The 22,160-nt window shown below is 39.2% G+C and overlaps 1 protein-coding gene across 6 annotated transcripts in view; it reads left to right on the forward strand.

The window, feature by feature from the left end:
- Positions 1-22,160, forward strand: part of SORCS1 (sortilin related VPS10 domain containing receptor 1) — a 459,027-nt gene that overhangs the window by 360,504 nt on the left and 76,363 nt on the right. For all 6 annotated transcript variants that reach the window (XM_045568059.1, XM_045568058.1, XM_045568062.1 and 3 more), the window contains exons 9-12: positions 2,181-2,360; positions 12,213-12,359; positions 20,242-20,344; positions 20,598-20,674. In XM_045568059.1, the coding sequence (XP_045424015.1) occupies positions 2,181-2,360; positions 12,213-12,359; positions 20,242-20,344; positions 20,598-20,674 (507 nt within the window). The remainder of the gene's footprint in view (positions 1-2,180; positions 2,361-12,212; positions 12,360-20,241; positions 20,345-20,597; positions 20,675-22,160) is intronic.

The raw sequence follows: 22,160 nt of genomic DNA on the forward strand, positions 1-22,160 counted from the left end.
CATCCAAGGGCTCAGAGGATGTCCCAGGATTGGGCCATCTCTCTCCATCTTTTGACCCTATTTTTAGCAGGATTATGTTCATCCTCTGCCTTCAAGATATGTGTTCAGCAGATTTGGGCTTTTTAAAAAAATTCTTACTGCTTACAAACCAGTAGTAAAATATTTCTTTTGTCTCTTCTAATAATTCCACATTCTAGAAACATGTCTTCTTGACTTTACTTGGGTCACATGCCCATCGCCTGTCCAATTGCTGTTTCCAGGGAAATGGAAAATCCTGAACGCCAGGCCTAAAAGCTCACTTCTGGTGCTGAGAGTAGAAGAAAGTAGCCAAGAGTTTTGGATTAAATATAGAGAAGAAATATGTCTAAAAAGGGTAAAGCAGTTTTTCAAATAATATCAAACTGCACAGTCAGCCCTCCTTATCCTTGTGTTCTTTACCTGTGGATCCAACCAACCTCGGATCAAAAATGTTTGAAAAAAATAATAGTACAACAATAAAAAATAATATAAGAAAAAAACAAAGTGCAATAACTATTTACACAACATTTACATTGTATCTAGAGATGATATAAAGTATACAGGAGGATGTGTGTAGGTTACATGCAAACAAGATGTGCCATTTTATGTAAGCGACTTGAGCATCTGTGGATTTGTGTCTCTGAGGAGGGTCCTGGAACTAATCCCTCCATGGATGCCGAGGAACAACTGCAGTTACCAAAAGATAGACAGTAGGTTGGTATAAGCACACGCTGAATTAATGAGCAGGACTCATCATTGGCCTCCCCACTCTGGAATTTTTTCTACAAAATGTTACCAAACTCTAGAGTATGTCATGTGGAGCGTGAGTAGAGGTGAGGAATATGGAAACCCTTTGGACAGGACTTCTTCCTTCTGAGATCCTGAGTTCACTGTGATCAAAGTTAAAGAGGAAGCAGAGTCAGGGCTGTTGCTGATTGATCAATTGATGACTGATTGATTGATTGATTGAGAGAGTGTGGGCATCTATTAGCATGAGAAATTTAGGTTAGAAGGTAAGTAGAATTTTCCAGCACTGGATTTGCTAACAAGGAAGATTGTTAGATTTCCTGAATCTTTTCAAAATACAATATGGTCCATCTGGCAAGATTTGAGTACTAAGCTACACAAAGGACAAGAAACTGTCTGTGTTGTTCTTCTACCTTTTTAATTATATGCAAGTCTTTTTCTTTGTTTTTGGTTTTTGGAGATTGTACCATTGTCTACTGCCTTTGGCAAAGGATAAAAGGCAGCCAAGAGCGTATGTATATGAACAGGCACCCTCTAAAGGAGACAGCAAGCCTTGGTCTGCTCGCCCCTATTGCACTTCCCTAGACAATGGGGGAATGAAGAATTTGGAATTCCCACCCCAGGGACATCTGCTCACTGCTTCTATGTTACTTTTGCCTTGTTTCTATCATCCAGTACCACTAGGGTCTGAAAACAACATCAATGAGTATAGATTTTGTTAAGCAGCTAAGTCCTTGGACACTCCTTAACATGAAGATTAATACTTTGGGGTTCTCTGGTGAATGTTTTCCTTAGGAGTGGGGAGGACTTGCCGGGGATTGCTCAACCTTAGGGCAATGCTTCTCAAATTTTAATGTGCATACAGATCACTTACAGATCTTATTAAAATGCAGATTTTTATTCACTAGGTGAGGCCTAAGGTTCTGTGTGTTTAACAAGCTTGCAGGCCATGCCCTGGCTGTGGGTCCATGGACCACAATGAGAGATACAGGGTTTGTCTATTTTCTGTCTGTCCCTCCTGTTTTCCCCATATCTGCCCCATATAAGCCTTCTGAGCAAGTACCATGTTTGTCCTTGACAAACATATCAGGATGATTGATTCTCCAAATCATAACATACTTAAGAAAGTATTTTTCAAATTATCTAATGAGGCATTTAAATTATAACTGAGCTACCAAGCATCCCTCTATCCTATTTTCTCATGACTTTATTGCCTAACCCTACAAGTGACAAAGGAAATATATGATTAACACTTAAGTAATTAATTATTTTTCATATATGCAAAAGGAAGTGCTCTATCTTCCCCTGAAGTGCTTATTCTGATATTCCTTGTTAAATTCCACACTCTTTGGATGCCTGCCAGGTTAACACATAAAACTCTTCTTTCCTCTTTACTTCCTTGTGTCTTTGTTCAGGACATGCATGTCATCAGCACAGATGAGAACCAAGTGTTCGCAGCAGTCCAAGAATGGAACCAAAACGACACGTACAACCTCTATATCTCAGACACCCGTGGGATCTACTTCACCCTGGCCTTGGAGAATGTCCAGAGCAGCAGAGGCCCCGAGGGCAATGTCATGATTGACCTCTATGAGGTATGTCACCAGGCATATGAGGCCCTGAGCCGCAGCAGTGCCCCGACTGGCTGCTGAAGACCCGGCACTGGCTGTTTCTTTCATCATTTTAATACTAGCTTGTTATGTGCCCTTTCCTCTTGGGAGATGGAGAGATTTGCAGAGCATTCATTTTTATTAGTTAATTTGCAACCCACAGAACATCCCTGGAAGGGATTCTTTTTTGACTAAGGCCTCAGGGCATGAAGCCCCAGAAGACTTGGTGAACATCTGGGGAGGCAGGCAAACAAGTAAAGGGTTTGAAAAAGAGTGATATGCATGTGATGATATTTGAAAATAGTTTGGAAGGCAGACAGAGTGTTGAGTAAAGGGGCGGTGGGCAGCCTTCCCTTATCTCTCTCAGAAGACAGAATGACAGAATGACAGGGACAAGGGGCTTCCTTGCATTCCATCAGAAGACACTCTGTTTGAAGACCTCCGTACCTAAATAACCTCCCCTGCTAATGGCCTTTCTCTCCCAGGGCCGGGGAGTGAGATAAGATCAATAGGTCTTTTCTCCTAAATCTAGAAAAATACTAATAAATAAAAAACAACTACAGTAACAAAAAGAGGGCACACCATATTTCCCCAAAGGAACTATGGCTCTTTGTTTCTCAAAATGACCACGATTCAAAAGAAAATCACGTATGCTGGATCAGTTAGCTTTCATGACAAACACCAGTGCTCTCATTGCCGTTGAAGGCACCGTTAAGTAGAAAGAAAGCTGCCGTTTTAGGATGGATTTTAGCCATTTGTCAGTCTTATCATGCACTATGAAAAATTCATAATAGGTTGTAAAAAGTCATTTAAAACATATTCGGAATGTGGGAAGTACAACCATATATCTATCTGTATTCTATCTGGAAAAAAAATCTAAAATGGATTCAAATTTGTACAGTCATAATGATGCTATCGTTTGGTTGAGAATAAGTTCAAGGAGTCAAGAGGTGCTTTGTTATAACAAGAAGCAAGGAAGTTATATACCATATGAAAGAAACCAATTTCACTTAAGAAATTTTAACCTATCATTGTAATTCCTTTTAAAGTGTTCTATTTTCCTTCTCCTTCAGAAAAGTTCTTAGGGATTTTCTTGTGGTATCTAAACTTCTCTGTATGTGTAAAGGCATGCTAATAAAGTGTGTGCCTAATTTAGAGCCCACGTATTTGTAATGGAAATTGTAGCAGACTAGCATAGAGCATAGTTTGTGTGTATATATTTAGAAAAATGCACTGCAAACTTTTTCATACTTTCACACGTTTTTTTCTACTTCCTCTCCTGCCCATGTTTCAGATAGAGCATCATATATCTCAGCCTCAAACTGAAAATACATTCTAAAAACATTTACATATTCTAATGATTTAGTTTTAAATTCATCTTGGATAAAATTTAATTTAAAATATATATTTCAGACTCAGGTTGCCTGAGTGTAAGTCAGAGAAATGCTACTTGTATATATTATTGAGACAAATCCAGTCACTTCTGAGCCACAGTTTCCTCGTTTAAAATATGGAGATAAACATCATACCCACTTGACAGGATTTCTCTGTGGATTAAACGAGTTAACCCTTGTAAAGCGCAGAACACACTGCCTGAAATATAGCAATGCTCATCAAATTTTAGATAGCATCATTGGTACTATGTTTCAATGTGTCTAAGCACCAATACAATCTTCTACTCTTGTAGTCTTAAAATCTACCCACATTGTTTAAATGACCAATATATTTCTATTATATTATTTTGGATTTCTACCTCTTCCCATATGGCAATTATCATAGCCATATGACATGCTTTAACACCAACTAGTTGTCTTCTTATAAACAAGTGTAAATTGCCACATTTCTTTCTTCATTTGTAAATGGCTTATACACATTTAAACTTGAAATATGTTTTGTTGAAATGCCATGCATTTTTTTCCCTTGATCCAGCACTTACAATGGAAGTATTTTTGCTCTCAGCATCAGCTGGTGTGAAGTCAAGCCGACTGTCCCAGCTTAATCACCCAGTTTGCTTTCCTGGGCCTAATTCTGTCCTTGGTCTCCCCAAAAAATGTTCTGATTTTCAGGTTGCATTTTCCCCTTTATGATTATTCTCTTTTCTGTCTTCAAATCAATACAGAATACATTCACTAAATAAATTTTGTTTTCTGCCAGAAATAGAGATCATTTTAATTGGTCCCTTGATGATAGGAAAGATGACAGATTTGGACAGGAATGACTTTGCAATGTCCTGTTTTTTGCAACTATTTTCATGATTGGTTTTCTGAATTCAAACATGGGTAACAGGTATGGAATGAGAAGAGGAAACAAGATGACCTGTGAACGTGGGGACATCACAAACATTGCTTTCTTAATCCTAGCATTTCTCGTTCTGTCTCTTTTGCCGTTGACTATCTGTAGAGAAACTGCTGGCTCCTATTACCATCACTTTGAGCACCGGTGTGACTGCATTATGTAAAGGTGTTCTGCATCCTGGGGCTGGAAGAGAAGAGTCTTTGTTTTAGTAGCCTGACAGTTCACAGCAACGAGAATTGAAATTGATGTGATCAGAACGGCAGTGCCGTATCTGCTGATTACCTAGATAGAAAGAATATTGGCTGACACGGAGCCTGGCACAAATGTTCCCTTAAATCTGATTGTTCTGGCTAGCAGGAAGCTGAAAGCCATCCAGCATGAATTTCCCAGTAGAATTGTAACAAATTATGAGAGCTTAGAGAGAAATGAAAAGTGAGAAAATCCATAAATGAATTAATAAGAAGCAGAGATGAACAACGTATGAGGTGGGGGTGGCAGAGACAGAATACATGGAGTGCATGGCTGCTCACCTTTGAGGTGACTAAGGAGGGTGACATTTGTCCTTTGTGTGCTTCTGCATGCCAATTACCTGCTATGCTTGTACTTGTGCGCTTTTTAGGCTATTTTAACAGAGGTGAACTGTATAATGTATAAGTGTGTGGATGGGTCTGTGTATTAAGGATATGCATTGTTGATGGGTCTTTGTGGCAAATGCAGAAGGAAGCACAGTTATCATTAAAATTAATCATTCTGTTCGCACACATATTGGAACCTGGCTACAAATGCTGTGGCTTCCTGCCCTAGAACTGCATGTGTGTACTGGATGTGTTAGGCAAATGCTGGGGACAGAGTATCAGGGGGACCATCTCACATGGTTTAGTTATTGAAATACCAGAATTTTCCTTCAGTGTAAGTTGGACCCCATTCAAGAGAGTAAAGAAATGTGAGCCAGGAAAGTTGGCTACAGAGCAAAAATACTAGAAATAGATTTTTGTTGATGAAATATCGAAATAATAATGGCTAATCGTTTGGAGTGCTATTAGGGCTGGCATGGTGTAAAGAACCTTCCATAACTATCTCATTCAATCTGTATATTAACTTTATAACCTAGGGACTATAATCACTTCCACTTCAAATATAAATAAATGAAGGCAGTGAGACAGGGAGAATACATTCACTTTTGCAAGATTGCAAAACTAGTAAGTGGTAGGGTTAGGACCTCAGTTCTAGAGTATGCGAACTCAACTACAAACTATCATGTTTTCCCTGAAAGATCAGTATCTGGGCTTGTATTTGTGGATGAATAATATTAATAGCATCAAGACTGAAGGACACTGAGGGGCAGGGTAAATCGTGATAGACTACGCCTAACAGTGGAAGAAACTAAACAGGAAGAAGAAAATAGTCTGGGGACAATGTCAATCAGTAGCCGAAGACCTACACACCGCCTTCTGAACCAAGTCCTGAGTTACAGCTAATTCAGGCTGTCTTTGCATGTGGCTCCCAATTTATTCTGGTAGATGTATTTCTGTAAGAGATGTCTAAAAACAACTGTCCCAAAGCTCTGTTGTTCCTGAATATCAGGAAAGTTCTAGTGGCATCATGTGTGTTGGGTAACAGAAGACAGCATGCTTGATGGTGACCAGAGCAAAAGAGATATGACAAGTGTCCTGAGGCAAGTGATTCCTAGTGTATTTGTGGGGTGTGGGTGATGAGAGGGAGCCTGACAGCTTTGGATAATATACTCCCTCCTTTGAGAAGGGAATATTAATTAATGATGATAAAGAGCACTTTGGCTTAATGGGCAATGACAGTTCACACCAACTGAGCGGAGAAGGTTGTGTTGGGAGTGAAGCCAACTGGCTAACAAATTCAGAAGGCACAAGAATGTGTACATACATGAATGAGCCATGGGGCCTCATGAAAGACAAGCCGGTGACCAGGACATGTTCTGTTATACACCTAGTGTCTTCTACATGTTATGAGTACCCTATCTCTAAGAGAGAAAACTCAATGGCTATGATGATGTAGCTTACACTGTGATTTCTTGGAGAAAGATTGCCTCTTACAATCCAGGGTAGGAGGTAAGGAAGAAATATGCTCTCCCACCCAAGATATATTTGTTACTACAGGATATTGAATGTACCATCTAATTATTCAAGGCTACTATCTCCCCAGGAAGAGAGTGCTGTTTGATCAGGATCACAGAAAAAGAAAGAACATTTAGAATTTTTTTTAGCCAATGGATTCTCTGATTGCCCTGGCTACCGCTGAATATGTCTCTCCTGCCTGGCATTCTCTCTTTAGAAGAGAAAGATATTCTATTCACAAAGCCCAAAGAAATCATGGTCATGAACATATCCTCTTTATTTCCACCATTGTCTTTCCTTCTTTTTTAATTTTCTTCAAATGTTGGCACTTAGGATTTGTGATTTAAGTCTAAAACTGAGAGGGTGGGAGTATTTAATCCTTAATCAGCATTAGAGGCAGAAATAAGCAAAAACTCCTGCATAAAAGTCCTCCCAACTTAGCCTCTACATGGGACATATAAATGATTGGTATAGGAGAGAAACATCTAGAGAATAAACATAAAAAAAACAAGGGGTATACTTGGGGTTCTTCCTTTAAATCACCAAAGAAATCCAAATTCCCAGCACCTAGCACATTCTACTTTCAAAAAACATCTGTTGAATGAAAAAGTATAGTTGCTTAGATATCCTAGATATTATATCCTCAGTGTTTAGAATATCATATGATGTATAGTAGATGCTCAGAAAATATTTACTGAATGGCTATTGAGTAAATATACTGAAGGATGACTAAAATACAGTTTCCTTTGGGTATAATATCCTCGTATGATATTTCTCTCAGGATACTCTAGGATGACAGAGAAGTTTGAAGAAACAGAATAGCCACAGGGTTAAGTGTGTGAACTCTGGAGTTAGACAGATTGACTTGGAGTCCAGATCTAAGATTCTCTGGTGGAATGACCTTAGACAAGTGGTTGGCCCCATCTGAACTTTGGTTTTGTCATCTGTGAAATGAGGGTAATATTAGATCTACCATCTATAATGCATGGAGAGAGTCATGTGCTCATGTTTGCAAAGTCTTTCATGTGCAGGTTGAATATCCCTTATCTGAAATGTAGAGACCAGAAGTGTTTCAGATTTCAGACTGTTTTTTGGATTTTGGGATATTTGCATGTATATAATCAGACATCTTAGGGATAGGACCCAAGTCTAGACAGGAAATTCATTTATGTCTCATATACACCTTATACACATATTCTGAATATAACTGTGTACAAATTTTTTAATAATTTTGTGTATGAAACAAAGTTTTAACCAAGGTTTTGACTGTGACCCATCACAAGAGGTGAGATGTGGTATTTTTCACTTGTGGCATCATGTTGGCACCCAGGAAGTTTCAAATTTTGGAGCATTTCAGATTTTGGATTTTCAAATTAGAAAGCTCAACCTCTGTGGTATCTGACACTTCATAATGACTCAATAAATTTGGGTTATCAGTTATTATTGTTATATACTCTTTTCTTAATAGATTAATTGAGATATAATTCACATATCATACAATTCACCCATTTGAAATGTACAATCCAATGGTTTTTAGTGTGTTCACAGACCTATGCAATCATCACCCCAATCAATTTTAGAACATTTCATCATCCAATATAGAAACTCTATAACCATTGATATAGTCATTCTCCATTTCTCCCCCCTCCCATCCTCTCCTCAGTGATGGTTAACAGAGGTATAGGTGTTATGTCTTCTTATACAGAACCATTACTATGTTACTGAATGAAAAAACAGGGCACATTTACAAAGTGACTTTCCTATTATTAATTTTTAAAGAAGCAGTATGGTGGACTGAATGGCAAATCCAAAGGTTATATTAGAATAGGACACGATAAAGTAAGAGATCACAGGAGAAGAAAAAAATTAAATTGTGGCAAGGAATATGAGGAGTTCTAGAGACATTTATGGGAACACTGAGTCCCATGAGAAGATTCTACATTGTTGAGAGCCAAGATGGTGGTACTATCTGTATGAGACAAAAATTGAAGAACAGAGAAGTGTTGGGGACAGTCGGGCAGAAAAGAGATTCTGATTTCTGGAAAAGCCTTACTGAGCTGGACCTTGAGGGAAGAATAGGCAGACACATATCAGGAGGTTGTCAAGGGGAGTTGGGGGTGGCCTTATGAACAAAGAGAGTCAGGTAGCACTTTGAGACTGTCATTCTGGGGGTAGACAAAATGCACTGATGTGCTTTGTGTTAGGCTTAAGGTTTGAGCTATAACACTTCATATTTAAATCTAATGAAAATTATGATATTAAATAATAAGAAAAAACTAGTAATTCCTCCATATGAGAAGCAAAAAAAAAAAAAATCCTCCATATGAGAAACAAAAAGACGAAAGTAGCTTTCCAGCAACTCAGCATTCTCAGAGATCTTCATGCAGAATTCAGAAAGGCTTAAAAGGTAACAAGTCTTTTCCCACAGGAAGACAAACTCCCAACAGTGAGATGTATCACTCCCATAGAAGTATCTTCATTGGAAATTCTGTGTCTACGTGAAGGCATGTCTTCCACTGGGAATATTACCTTTCCCACCTCATCCCATCCCTCAGGCTCACTGCAGTCTGTAAATATGCATGTAGTGTGGATACAGAGAGTGGTTATCTGGAAGCATAAACATGGCCCCTCATCCTCACTGGAGCCCCAGACCTTACACACATACACCCAGACACATGCACACATACATGCGCATGCATGTATACACATGTACATCCACACACATTCCACATTTGGGGCACTAATGCTGCCCCTTTGATATCCAAAGTCCTACAGTGAGAGCACAGGGGTTCTAAGAACTCTATGATGAGATCTTAGAAAAAGACCTTGGAGGAGAGTGTGTCATGCCCAGGGGTTGCAGTGAGACACATAGGAAGATGGATTTCTCAAGCTCAGAGTGAAAGGAACAGGGAGTGACATAAAAACCTAAGAGTAGGGCTGACTGTCTTTGTAGACTAGGCCAAAGGAGAAAAAAAAAAAAAAAATAACCTCAAATGGATAAAGTGCCTTGGCTGCAAGAGGAAAATAAGCAGACCCTGTCCAGCTCTGTCCCCTATTGACACACATTCCCTTTACTTTGCCAAGTTTTTATTCCTCAAGATAAACCTGAAGGCCAAGCTGCCAGCGATGAATTACAAAGTGCAGCTCTCTGTTCAAGTGGCATTTGATAATGCCAAGTAGTCTGGGGCCAATAAAGTCACCACTTCTACAAATCAAATGAGCCAGCTCCTAAGCATGCATAACCCTGCTCTGACACCCTTGCCAAAAGACGGAGAGGGCAGGAAGGAAAATGGGCAATGAAACTACTGGAATAGGTAACATTTTCATTTTTTCTACACTTAATGTAACCCTCTAGAGTGTTGAATGGCTAAGACAGAATCGTTTCTCATTTCTGGGTGTGATATGGAGGGAAGACAGGTATGACTTTGTGAAAATTCTGATTTCCATAATTTAATTTGTAAAGAACTGGCAGGTTAGTCTTATTTATAGGTATGTAACAGCCTCCTGAACATATGCAAAACCAATATGGAGTTCCCTGGTGAGCAGCCCTTGTGGCGCTAGCGTAGTGAGTTACTAAATAGTGTTTATAATTAACACGCTGTCGTTGGGAGGTAGAGTGCTCCTGGAGTCCATGCCTTGTTGAGGATCGACAATGCACGAGAATTGTTCAGGCTGCTGTTGATTGCCCAAAATGCTGCTTGTTTTCCTAAGTTGTTCAAAGTATTCCTCTCAGCAACTCACTTATGCTGTTTATTTGCTTAACAAACTTGTGGTTCCAAAAGAGTACAAATTTGGCCCAACTCTAAATTATCCCAGATGCCAAATCAGCAGGTACAAACTAATGAGATCCGGCTATGTCAAAAGCAAAGGCAAAATGTGTTGTCTTCTATTGATCAAAACCCAACCACTTTGAATTGACAAACTCAGAGCTGTATTTGTTGAAAGAATGTTGGAAATCAGACAGATTTGGGTCTGAATCCCAACTCTCTGTAATCACAAGCAATTAAATTTTGTCTACACCTCAGTTTCCTCATCCACAGAATTGGGATAAGACCTGTAGTGCGAGTTTATTTTGAGCACTGGAGGTTTTATATATAAAGTGTTGGGCATGGTGCTTGGTATTTGGCAAGGAGTGAAGAGATGGCACCTATTGCTTTACTATATTTTGTTTAAAATTTTCATATTATAAAATAAAGGACCCGACTTAAGTTAAAGGTTCAAATATGCTTGCTAGCTTATTCACTTCCTCCCTCTGTGTATTCCAGAAAGCCATTTAATCTAAGTTTGCAATTTCTCATCCTCAAAATGTGGCCAATGATAGTTACATCATGATTATTGTATTAAATGTGATAATGCACATGCAGTGTTAGAATGTGCTACTCGATACATTTCAGACCTTTTTCACACTGCCCTTCAGTTTTTCTGGGTTGCGATAATTTCAAGCAGGGTGAAGTATGCATGAATGTGTTTGGTAAACTAAAGCACCTGAAAAATATAACGCATAATTAATGATTCGTTTTGGACAATTTTGACAACTTACCCATTGTTACTTCTTTCCTAACATATGGAAGAGAGGAGGTAATTGTATTTTCAGAGCCAAATAATTAACAAGAACTGTTTATCATGAGAACAAGAGTGTTAGGAGAATGGAGTAGGGATCACTTGTTGATTTAGGGAAACCACTGTCTCTTTCCATTTAAAAGCTCTTCTCTTAAATCCAATGTAATTTGAAGAGAGATCCTTTGTTGGGAAAAAAAAAACAAAAACAAAAACAACAACAACAACAAAAACAAAGTAATTGGATCAGGTGCTTTAACTGACCTCTTTTAATTGCCCAAACCTGCAGATAGCTTAGTAATTTAGGTAGTCATTGCGAATATGAGCTGTGAAGCCATAGAGTTCTGGGTTAACATCCCAGGTCTAACCCTTAATATGTGTCCTTTGGCAGTGTGACCTTGAGCAAGTCACTTTATCTGGATGAGCCTGAGTTTTCCTCATCTGTTAATTAGAGTAAGTGATACTGAAGAGGACTGTTACAAGGATTAAATGAGATAAAGTGTTTGAGACTCTGGGTGCTGTGCTAGCACACAGTAAGACCAGCCCCTGTTTATTTACCAAGCAACAGAACGGAAAGCATCCGAGTTTATCTCTTGGCAACTGCAGGCTTCTGCCAACGTACGTTAGGGGTAATATGAAGCCCCTATAAAATGTATGTTGTGACCCCCATATGACAAGGGGCACCAATCTCTTGCTTTCTGTCCAACAGCCCTGGGAATCTTTATACGTAAGCATCACCCCCCACCCCTCCACCATTCTCACTCTTTCCTCCAAGGTAAGTGCACTTGGCCGAATTTGACAGCCTGCTTTTCTTCTTTCCTTTTTTTTTTTTAAAGTGAACAAATACATCCCTTCTCAAATTGATGTATTTTTCAGCCATGTCAATTTTTCCCAGGTAGCAGGGATAAAGGGAATGTTCTTGGCTAACAAGAAGATTGACAACCAAGTGAAGACTTTCATCACATATAACAAAGGCAGAGACTGGCGTTTGCTGCAGGCACCAGACGTGGATCTAAGGGGGGACCCCGTGCACTGTTTGCTGGTGAGTCTTCATGTGGGAGCAGAATGCCCCACACAGTGGAGGGCTGGAAATGGATGTTAAACACAGGATGCAATAGTTCTGGGAGTTTTGCTCAGTTCATGAACAAAAGTGGGCAGGGAAGGGCGAGAAGGCAGAGCGTGTAGAAGAGCCACAGCATTGTGATGTGCCGAGGAGACAGGAGAACATGGGGACATGTCTTGTGCCCTTCCAGGATCCTTGGTTCCCACCCAAGTTCTAAGGAGGACCTCAATGGTAGTTTTAGAGAGAATAAAGTAGTTTCCGTCTCTAGTTTGGATTTGTCCCAAACAGCCTTACATTCTCATGAATAACCTGTTACAGAACTAATAATACATAAATTCAGCTGTAGAATTGATGAACTGAATGCAAAATTGTGTAGGAGTATTTTCCTGTGGAGATGTTTAATCACATTTTCGGAGGAGTCTATGACTCAAAAAGAGTAAGAACAACTGATTTAAATGCTTATTGGTATTCTTTATGATATGTCCCATTTGTTATGTCTTATTCTGTAAAGCTGGAGTTCGCAAACTATGGCCTGTGGGCATAATATGGCCCACCACTTGTTTTTCTAAATAAATTTTTATTGGAACATGGTCATGCTTATTCATTTATGTATTGTCTATGGCTGTTTTCCCTCTTCACTGGCAGAATTGAGTCGTCAAGACAGAAACTTTATGGTGAACAAAGCCTAAAATATTTATTATCTGTCACTTTAAAATAAAAACGATTTGCTGACCCCTACTTTGAAGTATGATTTCTTTTAGTTGTCTTGCATTTAAGCAATAAATAATTAGGTTAGCATGCATTTATTTATATATTTTATGTAGGATGACATCCATAGGAGGATCAAAGATGGACCTTGCCTTCAAGGATTCTACTTGTCTACTTGAGTAGATTAGCAAATGAAAGATTTTAGGGTCACACCTTTATACTTCTCTTAGTAGCTCTGATGCCTGCCTCATCTTTGACACAACCATAGACACTAAGAGAATGCACAAGGAGGGAAAGGATATTAATTACAAAGTGCAAAACAAAGTATTATTAAATTACTATTATCAATTTCTCTGAAACAATTCAGAAGTTGTGTTTACATTTAGAAAAGGGAGAGACCAGGATGTAAAACTAGAGGGAAGACCACTTAGTTTTAGTAAGAAGGGCTTGGTGTGTGAGTGTGTGTGTGTGTGTGTGTGTGTGTGTGTGTGTGTGTGTGAATGTTTGTGTGTAAACTACATATGTAGAGTTGTTTACACTCTTCATACAATTACACCTTGATGTTGTCCACACTCGGCTTGCTTCCTTCCATCTCAGGAAGTCTGGACAGTGACTTTGCAGGTTCATCTCACACAGTGGGAGGCGGGTCACCCTCCTACTTGCGAAGACTCCAGCAGCCATAGCTTGACCTTATTAGTTGCAGAGGATATCACAGTTGTCACTGTGCATCAGGGAAGCAGTCTAAAATTCAGCCTCCCACGCAGCTTCCATCCTTATTACTGGCAAGTTACAGGGAGAAAAGAGCCAGTTGTTATAGTAAGTGCACAAAGCCAGTGCCAGAGTAAGTAAATGTATCAGCTATTTATTGAATACCTACTCTATGCAAGGCACAGTTCAGTAACATTTTAAAAAACAGGACCACCTTCCTAGTTTAGCTATTCTAAGTTGGAGCATCATGATGTTTAGCCAAAGATGCCTGGGATATGCCAATACCTTAATGTGGTCCTCCATTCCTTCTCTGCACTTTGGAGATTAAATGCCTATGAGAGAGAATTTAACTGTCACCTAAATAGACCAGCCTGGGCACTCTGGCATCATAAATGGACCATTAAAATGCCTCTTAAACAAAGCACTTAGCAAGGTATTCCCTGTTCCACCCTCAACCCAGCATCAGGAAGTCTCATTGTTGTGTTTCCAAAATATAAATGCAGTATCAGCTTGGTTCCCCTTCGCTACTGGGAGGATCCTAATCCAAACCACCATCATTTCTCACCTGACCCACAGTGACAGGCTTCTATCTGGTCCTCCCGTTTCTACCTGGCAATTCATTATCTGGACAGCAGCCAATGTGTCCTTTTTTAAAATCAGCCTTAGTGAGGTAAAACCTACATACATATTCCTTATACGAGTACAGTTCAATGAATTTTGACAGATGCATATACCTATGTAACCACTATCACAATCAAGATGGAACATTTCCATCACCCCCCACAATTTTCTTTTTGCCTCTTTGCAGTTTAACCCACGCTCTCAGCCCTAGAAAATCACTGATCTGCTTTCGTTTGCCATATATTAGATTTCTGTTTTCTAAAATATATGTAAATGTATCAACTTAAACTTTTTAAAACTCAGCTCATGTCACTCCTTTCTTTAAACCTTCCAATGGCTTTCTAATTCATGTAGAATAAATTAAATTACTTATCATCCAAGGCCTCTGTCTACTTCTTCTGCCTGGTCTCCAGCCTCTTTTTTCTTCCTTCCTTTCTTCCATGTAAGCCGTGATGTGACGGGAGAGGGCATGTTTTCCATACCATGTTCGTTTATGTCTTAGGGTCTTTGCATTTGTCATTATTTCTCTTAAAATGCCCTTCTCCTTGTCTGGCTTTTTCATGGCATTCACATCCTTGCTTGATCACCTGAATCTCAGAGAGCTTTCTTCAGCATCCTCTAATATTGTATTTGTCCCAGTTCATTTTTCTTCATGACCATTATCACTCTGCGAAATCAGCACATGCTTTTGTTGACTTTCTTGTCCATCTTCCCCTGCTGAAATGTGAGCTCTGTGAGCAGAGGCACCATGGCTATCTTTTTAGTCATTCCAAAGAATCATCTCCAAGAATTATAATTATGCCCACCATGTGGCAGGTGCTCAACATACATATTGTTATTATAAGTGTTGTGTGTGTTTAGAGTATGCATTCCATTGAAAGCTATTGTTGGAGTTTCACATCTGGACTTCAGTGGAAGCCATTCATTCCCTCTGAGAGTCACACTGGAGGATGTGTCATCATATCCACCTTCTGAAACTCAGGGCCTCAAGTTGGCCCCAAAGTTAACAAAAACAGGAGGCTTATTTAAGATTAAGGAAGGATGAATTATTGGGATACAGATGCATGGAACACAGGAGTCTTCCGGCCTACCTTCCTTATTAACCCTATTGCTTAATGTAGTTTCATCCTGAGCTTCACAAAACAGGCTGCAGGATGAGGAGGGGAAAATGATAAAAGAAGTAGGCAGGAGAGACCAAAATCACTTTACAAAAGTCTGCCAAAGGCATAAAAATAGGAAAGAAATCTTTAAGCTACAGGAGACTCAGACTGTTAAAAACCTTCTTCAGGCTTGGGAGCTAGTGGCAAAGAGGAGATAAAAAGTGATTTTAGATTGTAGTACTTGGAAAGTGACAGTGTTACCAAAAGCACAGCCTAGTGATTAGAAAAGAGATTTTCCAGCAGGGCTGTTACAAATGTGGAATAAGTTCAGAATTGCAGCCCCAAATGGAATGTTCCTGGTAAAATGTATTCTATAGAAATAAGACATCCAGGGTAATTTGGGCCTGTATTTTTAGGACTTTTAGACTGATTGCCTGGAGGGCCCAGCTGAGATTTCTTTCCTCTGAAGACTGCATTGTACAATTAGATAGGGTATTGCAGGTCATGGTCCACCTGCCTCCAAAGCCTCAGGATTGGGCTCCTGAGAGGCAAGATGTGAGCTGAGCTGAGCCTGTGACAAATCCTTGGGCCCTTAGGGAAAGCACAGTGTTTCATGCAAAGGGGCCCTGACTTCTTTATGGATTCATTTGGCAGTTTTCTGCTGGAGCTGAGCAGGCAGCTGCCCCAGGAGATTCTCGGCTCTGTTTTTCACCTCCCTGGCATTGTCTGTGGCTCTGTGTTTTGATGGATTGCAATGGGGTAGATATCCCATACATACCCCGCCAGCCACTTGATCCAGGGGCCTCCCTCTTCTGTGCCATTCACTCTTGCCTAAAGATCAATGGATTTCCAGCTGCAGTTCCGAGTCAGAAACTGCACACGTTTGTATATTGGGAGGGTGTTGGGGACACTTACTGCCTGGTTATTATGAAAGCTCTGATCTGTCTTTTGGGTACAATAGTCAGATTAGGATCCCTGGAGATAAAGAAGCCATGAAGACAAGATCTAAAGGCTATTGACAACAGAGGTTGGGGGGAAAGAAGTAGAATTTGAAACTGGTTGACCCTCAAATAATCTAACAGATTTTAAAGTTGATTTATTTCATGTTGGGGAAATGTCTTCTATCATTTGGTAACTCCTCATTGGCCGTCCACAGTGCTAGAAACACAGTAGATAAATAAGGAATCACCCAGAGAACCAGACGCAGAAAGACAAATACTGCTTGTTCTCACTTACATGTGGATTCTAAAATAACGGATCTCATAGAAGCAGAGAGCAGAACGTAGTTACCATTCTGCAGAGTCTGCAGAGTATGGGGGTAAGGAGATGTTGACCAAATGGTACAATGTTTCGATTAGGAGGAATAAATGATAATTATTTGAAGTGAAAAGAAAATAATGGATCAATGAAATCCAGCAGACATTATGGAACACTTGCAATGGGCAAAGGATTTTGTTGGTTAAAATAAAAGAATAAGGGGGAAAAAAAGATAATTAGGACCTACAGATCCACTGATGGGCTTTAGGGGTTTGTGAACGCCCTGAAATTAAGTGAAAAATTCTGTGCACTTGTTTCCATGCACTTTTTTTGATTCTTAATTTGCATTAGATTCTCAAACTTTGTACTTGACCCTGAAAAGATTAAAGACTAAAGATCTAGTCACTCATGGAATTGGCCAGTTGATGATATGCCATGGCCTATGTGTAAGGTCTCAAAAGGCAGCTTCCAAACATGTGAGCTGCTCCTCTCATCCTCCGTAAGGCAGCTGCTAGATCATTGTTGGTTTTGGTGTACATTCCTGTATTTTCTTAATGTGGAAAGGGAAGGGAAATAGAGAACTGCCCTTGGGACAGGTGTTTTAACTCTGTTGAGTTGGAGGCAACCGTGGAAGGGTACTGAAAGAGCTGTGACTATTAATTAGCATGGCATGTGGTAGGTACTCAGTATGTATTTGCTCATGAGAGAAAAGAGGGCAGGAAGACAAGAAGGAAGGAAAAGAGAGGACTACAAAATGCTCCTTGCCTGGGAAAAATGTGCGTAAGAATTGGAGATCTTTGTCTTGTGTATTTCAGGAGCTTCAAGTGGCTTGACAGTCATCAAAATAAAATAAATATATTAATATGAAATATATTAATTGTGACTTAACTTTGACAAATGTCCAAAACTGACCAGGTACAAAAGTACTAACAAAGTGGAGATGAGACACTTCATGTGTTTCTCTTTAAAACATTTGTGGAGACCATGTATAACTTCCTGGAAAAAAAAGAAAGAAAAAAAAAAAAAAAAAGCCACAGAATATTCTCCTTGTACCAGCTGGGGGCAATCCAGCACTACAAATGCGCGAGTGGAGGAAAAAGTACACCAAAAGATCATTTCTGATGTTGCTACTACTTTGTGAACTGGTGTCTTTTCTTCTCAAATTCATGTATCTCAGCCCTCTGAAAGTCATAGCAGCAGAGCAGTGCTGAGACAGCCAGTTGAAAATGCCCTCTTTCCTTTGTCACGGGAAGTGCCCATTACTGAATAATCCTTGAGTCAGGTGGCAATTTAGCATCACAGTCTGTACCCTGCCTGGCAAGCAGCTGGCTCAAGATTGCAAGTTGGGTGCTCCCGTGGCCAGGGATGTCCTGCTCTGTTAGGTGGTGCAGGAAGCCCTCCGTTAAGCCCCCGTGTCTAAGGATACACCCTAAGCAGTACTGTACTTCTTGGCATGCCATGGAGATGCCCACAACACTACTCGGATTATGTAGTTTATAATAAAGCTCCCATGCTACTGGCATTGCTCTGAGTAAAATAGTAAAGTGATGTCTTTCATGTCCTAACACAAAAGCATTACTTGATATTGAAAGCTTTTATTGAATATCTTTTTTTACATTTTATGGTAGGTTCCACAGAAGATGCAAAGTAGTACTTGATGGGTTCTCTTTATTTTTAGAGTATATCTCTTAGGGGGATAAGATTGGACATACTCAAAATAGATAATACAGCACTGTGCATGGTAAAATAAATTAATTGTAGATCAGAGAAGGGGAGGCTGGATAGGCTGCAGTTGCCGGGAAAACTTTCATGGAGAAATGGCTTGACACCTCTACTGGATCCTGTGTTAGCATCACCTGAGCGTTGTACAGTGCTGTCCTGGGGTATCTCTGACATTTAATAGTATCTGTTCTAGCCTTCCCCTTGAACAAAAAGAGGAAGCCAAGTGTCCGGGTCTGGATATTTCTTCTTATAGAGGCTGTCTTTTTTACTCTTATCGAACATTATAAAGTGAAAACTTTTTTTTAAAAAACCTTACATGAAATTTTTATGTAAAACCAATAATTTATTATTATTATGACTCCTTGAGACTTTTACTCTCTGGGTTGGCAGTGAAGAAAAGTCCCTATTATGATCTGCTATTTTATTTCACTAGCGTTTTGGCTGCTTTTACTCCTGAATTTCATTTTTACTTTGTCATTCACTCCATCCTATATAAATTTAATCACTGTATCTGTAGCTGTCTGAATATCTGCTGGCTGAGACTTACAGAGCAGAATAAAAGTAATAACAGAGATACACTGGTGATTCCAAAATCTCAAGTCGATAAGATTAGAAAGTAATCTTCCTCAGAGATGAAAAGAAATGTGGGTTCAAACACAAACTTGTATTTTTTGACAACCAGTACAAGAACTGTTTTAAATGAAACCTATATAAGATTTATTATCCTTTTTTTTCTTGGAAACAAACTGTTGACATCTTAATCAAAGAATTTGATCAAGGTTGTTTTCACGGATAAACAAGTCTCTTAAATTTTCATTTACATTTTTATTACTAGTGCATTTTGTCTACAAGTATGACTTTTATATTGAATAATACTGATTCTGATAATATCCTGGTAGAGACACTATGTCACTTGTTTGGTGGCTTCTAAGACGGTTTCACATGTCATATGGCCTTTTCTATAAAACGGAGACCAAGCTCTCAAATAGAGGGTGACTAAGAGATGCTAATTGACTTTTTCAAAGTCCTCCCAGCGTGACTCATCCTTCTTTCCTGGCTTATCTTTCGTTTCTCCTCTTCAGTCTTATCTGACTACTTACTGTCCTGCTCTGCTGTCTGCTCCCTTTCCTTTGTCATTAAGATGACTCTGGCCTGAAATGTTCCTTAAGCTTTTCATTGTCTCACCGGTTCTTTGCAGCCTACATATCTTTGCCTCAGGCATCCTTTTCTCCTTAGAGCCATCCCTGATCCAAAGTTGGATATAAGCTCTTTACCTGCTAAAATCTCATACTATTTTGTCTCTTCATTTTTTATGGCCATTAAAATATTCTCTTTTTATGGCAATCAATAGAAAGATCTCAACGTCCTCTGTTTAAATTGTAAACTCTGTAATGACAGAGATTAAATTTTAGTTAATATAACCCTTTCATGAGCTTCACCTAGGGTTTTATAGATAAAGTACTAAAATGTTTATTAAATGACCAAATGGGATTAAGTCAGTAGATTATACCTAGAACAAAGGTGTTCTCTCCTTCAGCTTGGCAGCGGTCTCACAGTTAATGGACACTGGTGTTTGTGGAATGAAAGATGGTGGATGGGTGTATGTTTTGGCACAATGGGTAGATGGAAATGTGCATGGATGGATGGTTGGTTAGATGGATGGGTGTATGGGTGCTCTGAATCTAGATTTTAAATGGCCACTTAGATTATATGATTTTATGGCCCTCATTTTTTTCTCTTCTCAGCCCTATTGTTCACTACATCTTCACCTGAAGGTCTCTGAGAACCCCTACACATCCGGCATCATTGCCAGCAAAGACACGGCTCCCAGCATCATAGTGGCATCAGGTAGGAAGCTTGCCTGCTTTGCTTACTGTTGAAAATGGTGTTTATTTTAAGAAGCTATATATCTGTGCTTGGAACATAATGAGCAAGCTAAAAATATTTTTGAAAGGCACCTAAGCCATTGGCCCTGAAGCGAGCATGCAGAAAATCCCTGCTCAGACAGAATGTTTGCAGTCAAAATCCTTCCCAGGCAATGCAGTCCATCGTTAGCTTTTGCAGAAAGTTCTTTTCACTAATGGTGATGTTCTCTTTCTAGGTAACATAGGTTCTGAATTGTCAGATAGCGACATCAGCATGTTTGTCTCTTCAGATGCAGGGAACACTTGGAGGCAGGTAAGAAAATACCCTGGGTCAAGTTGCCCAGAAGTCTAGATGGCATAAAAATTGTCCGGTTTGGTTCAGTTCTGGAAACTTTTTCAGCAATACTGAACATAAACCCTAAAGCCTGCTAATATGTTTATTTTCCTTTTTTTATGAAAGTCTTTAAGTTTAAGAAATATTTTATGATAAAAAATTTATTTTTTATCACTTAATAAAGATATTCTTTGTTTAGAGCCTGTATATAAGAATGTCTATAAGTGACAATGAAACTAAATTAAGTCTGACTAAATTTTCCCCTTAAAAGAAAACCAAAATTCCTGAGGGTTTATCATAAATAGGGAACATGGAGCCTTAAGGATAGATTGCATACTCAATGCTGAGTTGCAATAAATTCCTCTTGCCTTGAAGTCAGAATAGAGAGAAACGCAGTGATATAGAAATCCCATTACCCAGGTGGTGTTCTGAGATGTTTAAATCTCATGTGCAAAAGACAGAGTAATAACCGTCAGGATGCATATGTTAGAGAAAGTAGAAATGGAATCACTTTAAACCAATGCATTTAGCTTAAATGCTTCCTGCCTTTCTTCTGAATGAAAATTAGATACCCATGGCTTATAAAACAGGCATTTAATGAGGTTTAGCAATCATAACAAGATATGTGCCTAATGCATGGTTGTTATACTTCGATAAATATGTTTTAATAACCCACTGGAGTTTAATTATCATACAATAACTAGCACTGTAAATTGAAATCTGATGCACAGGTAATCACACTTAGCAACAAGAGCACTCTGCTTTAAATTTTAAACAGAGATGTCCACATTATGGTCCAATTGTCATTTCTTAGCTTTGGATCCTTTGTAGAGCCTCAGTGGGATTTTCATAGTTTGAGAGGAACAAGGAAGGGGAAAAATTTGCTTAAGAAACTGATTTGGGAGGTATGTAGAAATTTGACCTATTCTTAGGAGAATAGAGAGACAGGATCCCATTTTATTCCTTCCAACACTCCAAATAAGGCAAAGAAGTCTCTAATTCTATAGTCATGGGGTGCATCTTGGGTATGAGAAGTAAACAGAGGGGAAAAGGATTATGTCTGTAGTGTAACTCCACACAAGGCTATACCAGCAACCTGAGTGAGAAAACAGCATGCATCTTGTATAGAGAGGAGTTAGAAACTGTTTCCAGTGTATTTCTATTTGACTTCAAATCAGTTTTTCCACAATTAGAGAAAGAGCCAGTGACACATGTATCCAAAGATGATAATTTCATTTTGATCAGAACTACCTATGACGTGGTAGAGAATCTATGAATTAAACAAGAATACCTTCCTTTGATACCACTTGGAAACTTCGAAACAATAAGATCTGGAGAGGGCTCTGTAATGCAGCCAGTCCCAGCTCCATGAATTACTATATGCATGGCCTTAGGCAAGCCAACACATCTCTCTAAACCTTAGTATTCTCATCTATAAAAATGAGAATGTTGGAGTAAACTATCT

This window comes from Lemur catta, chromosome 14, assembly GCF_020740605.2.
Source record: "Lemur catta isolate mLemCat1 chromosome 14, mLemCat1.pri, whole genome shotgun sequence".
Taxonomy (NCBI): Eukaryota; Metazoa; Chordata; class Mammalia; order Primates; family Lemuridae; genus Lemur; species Lemur catta.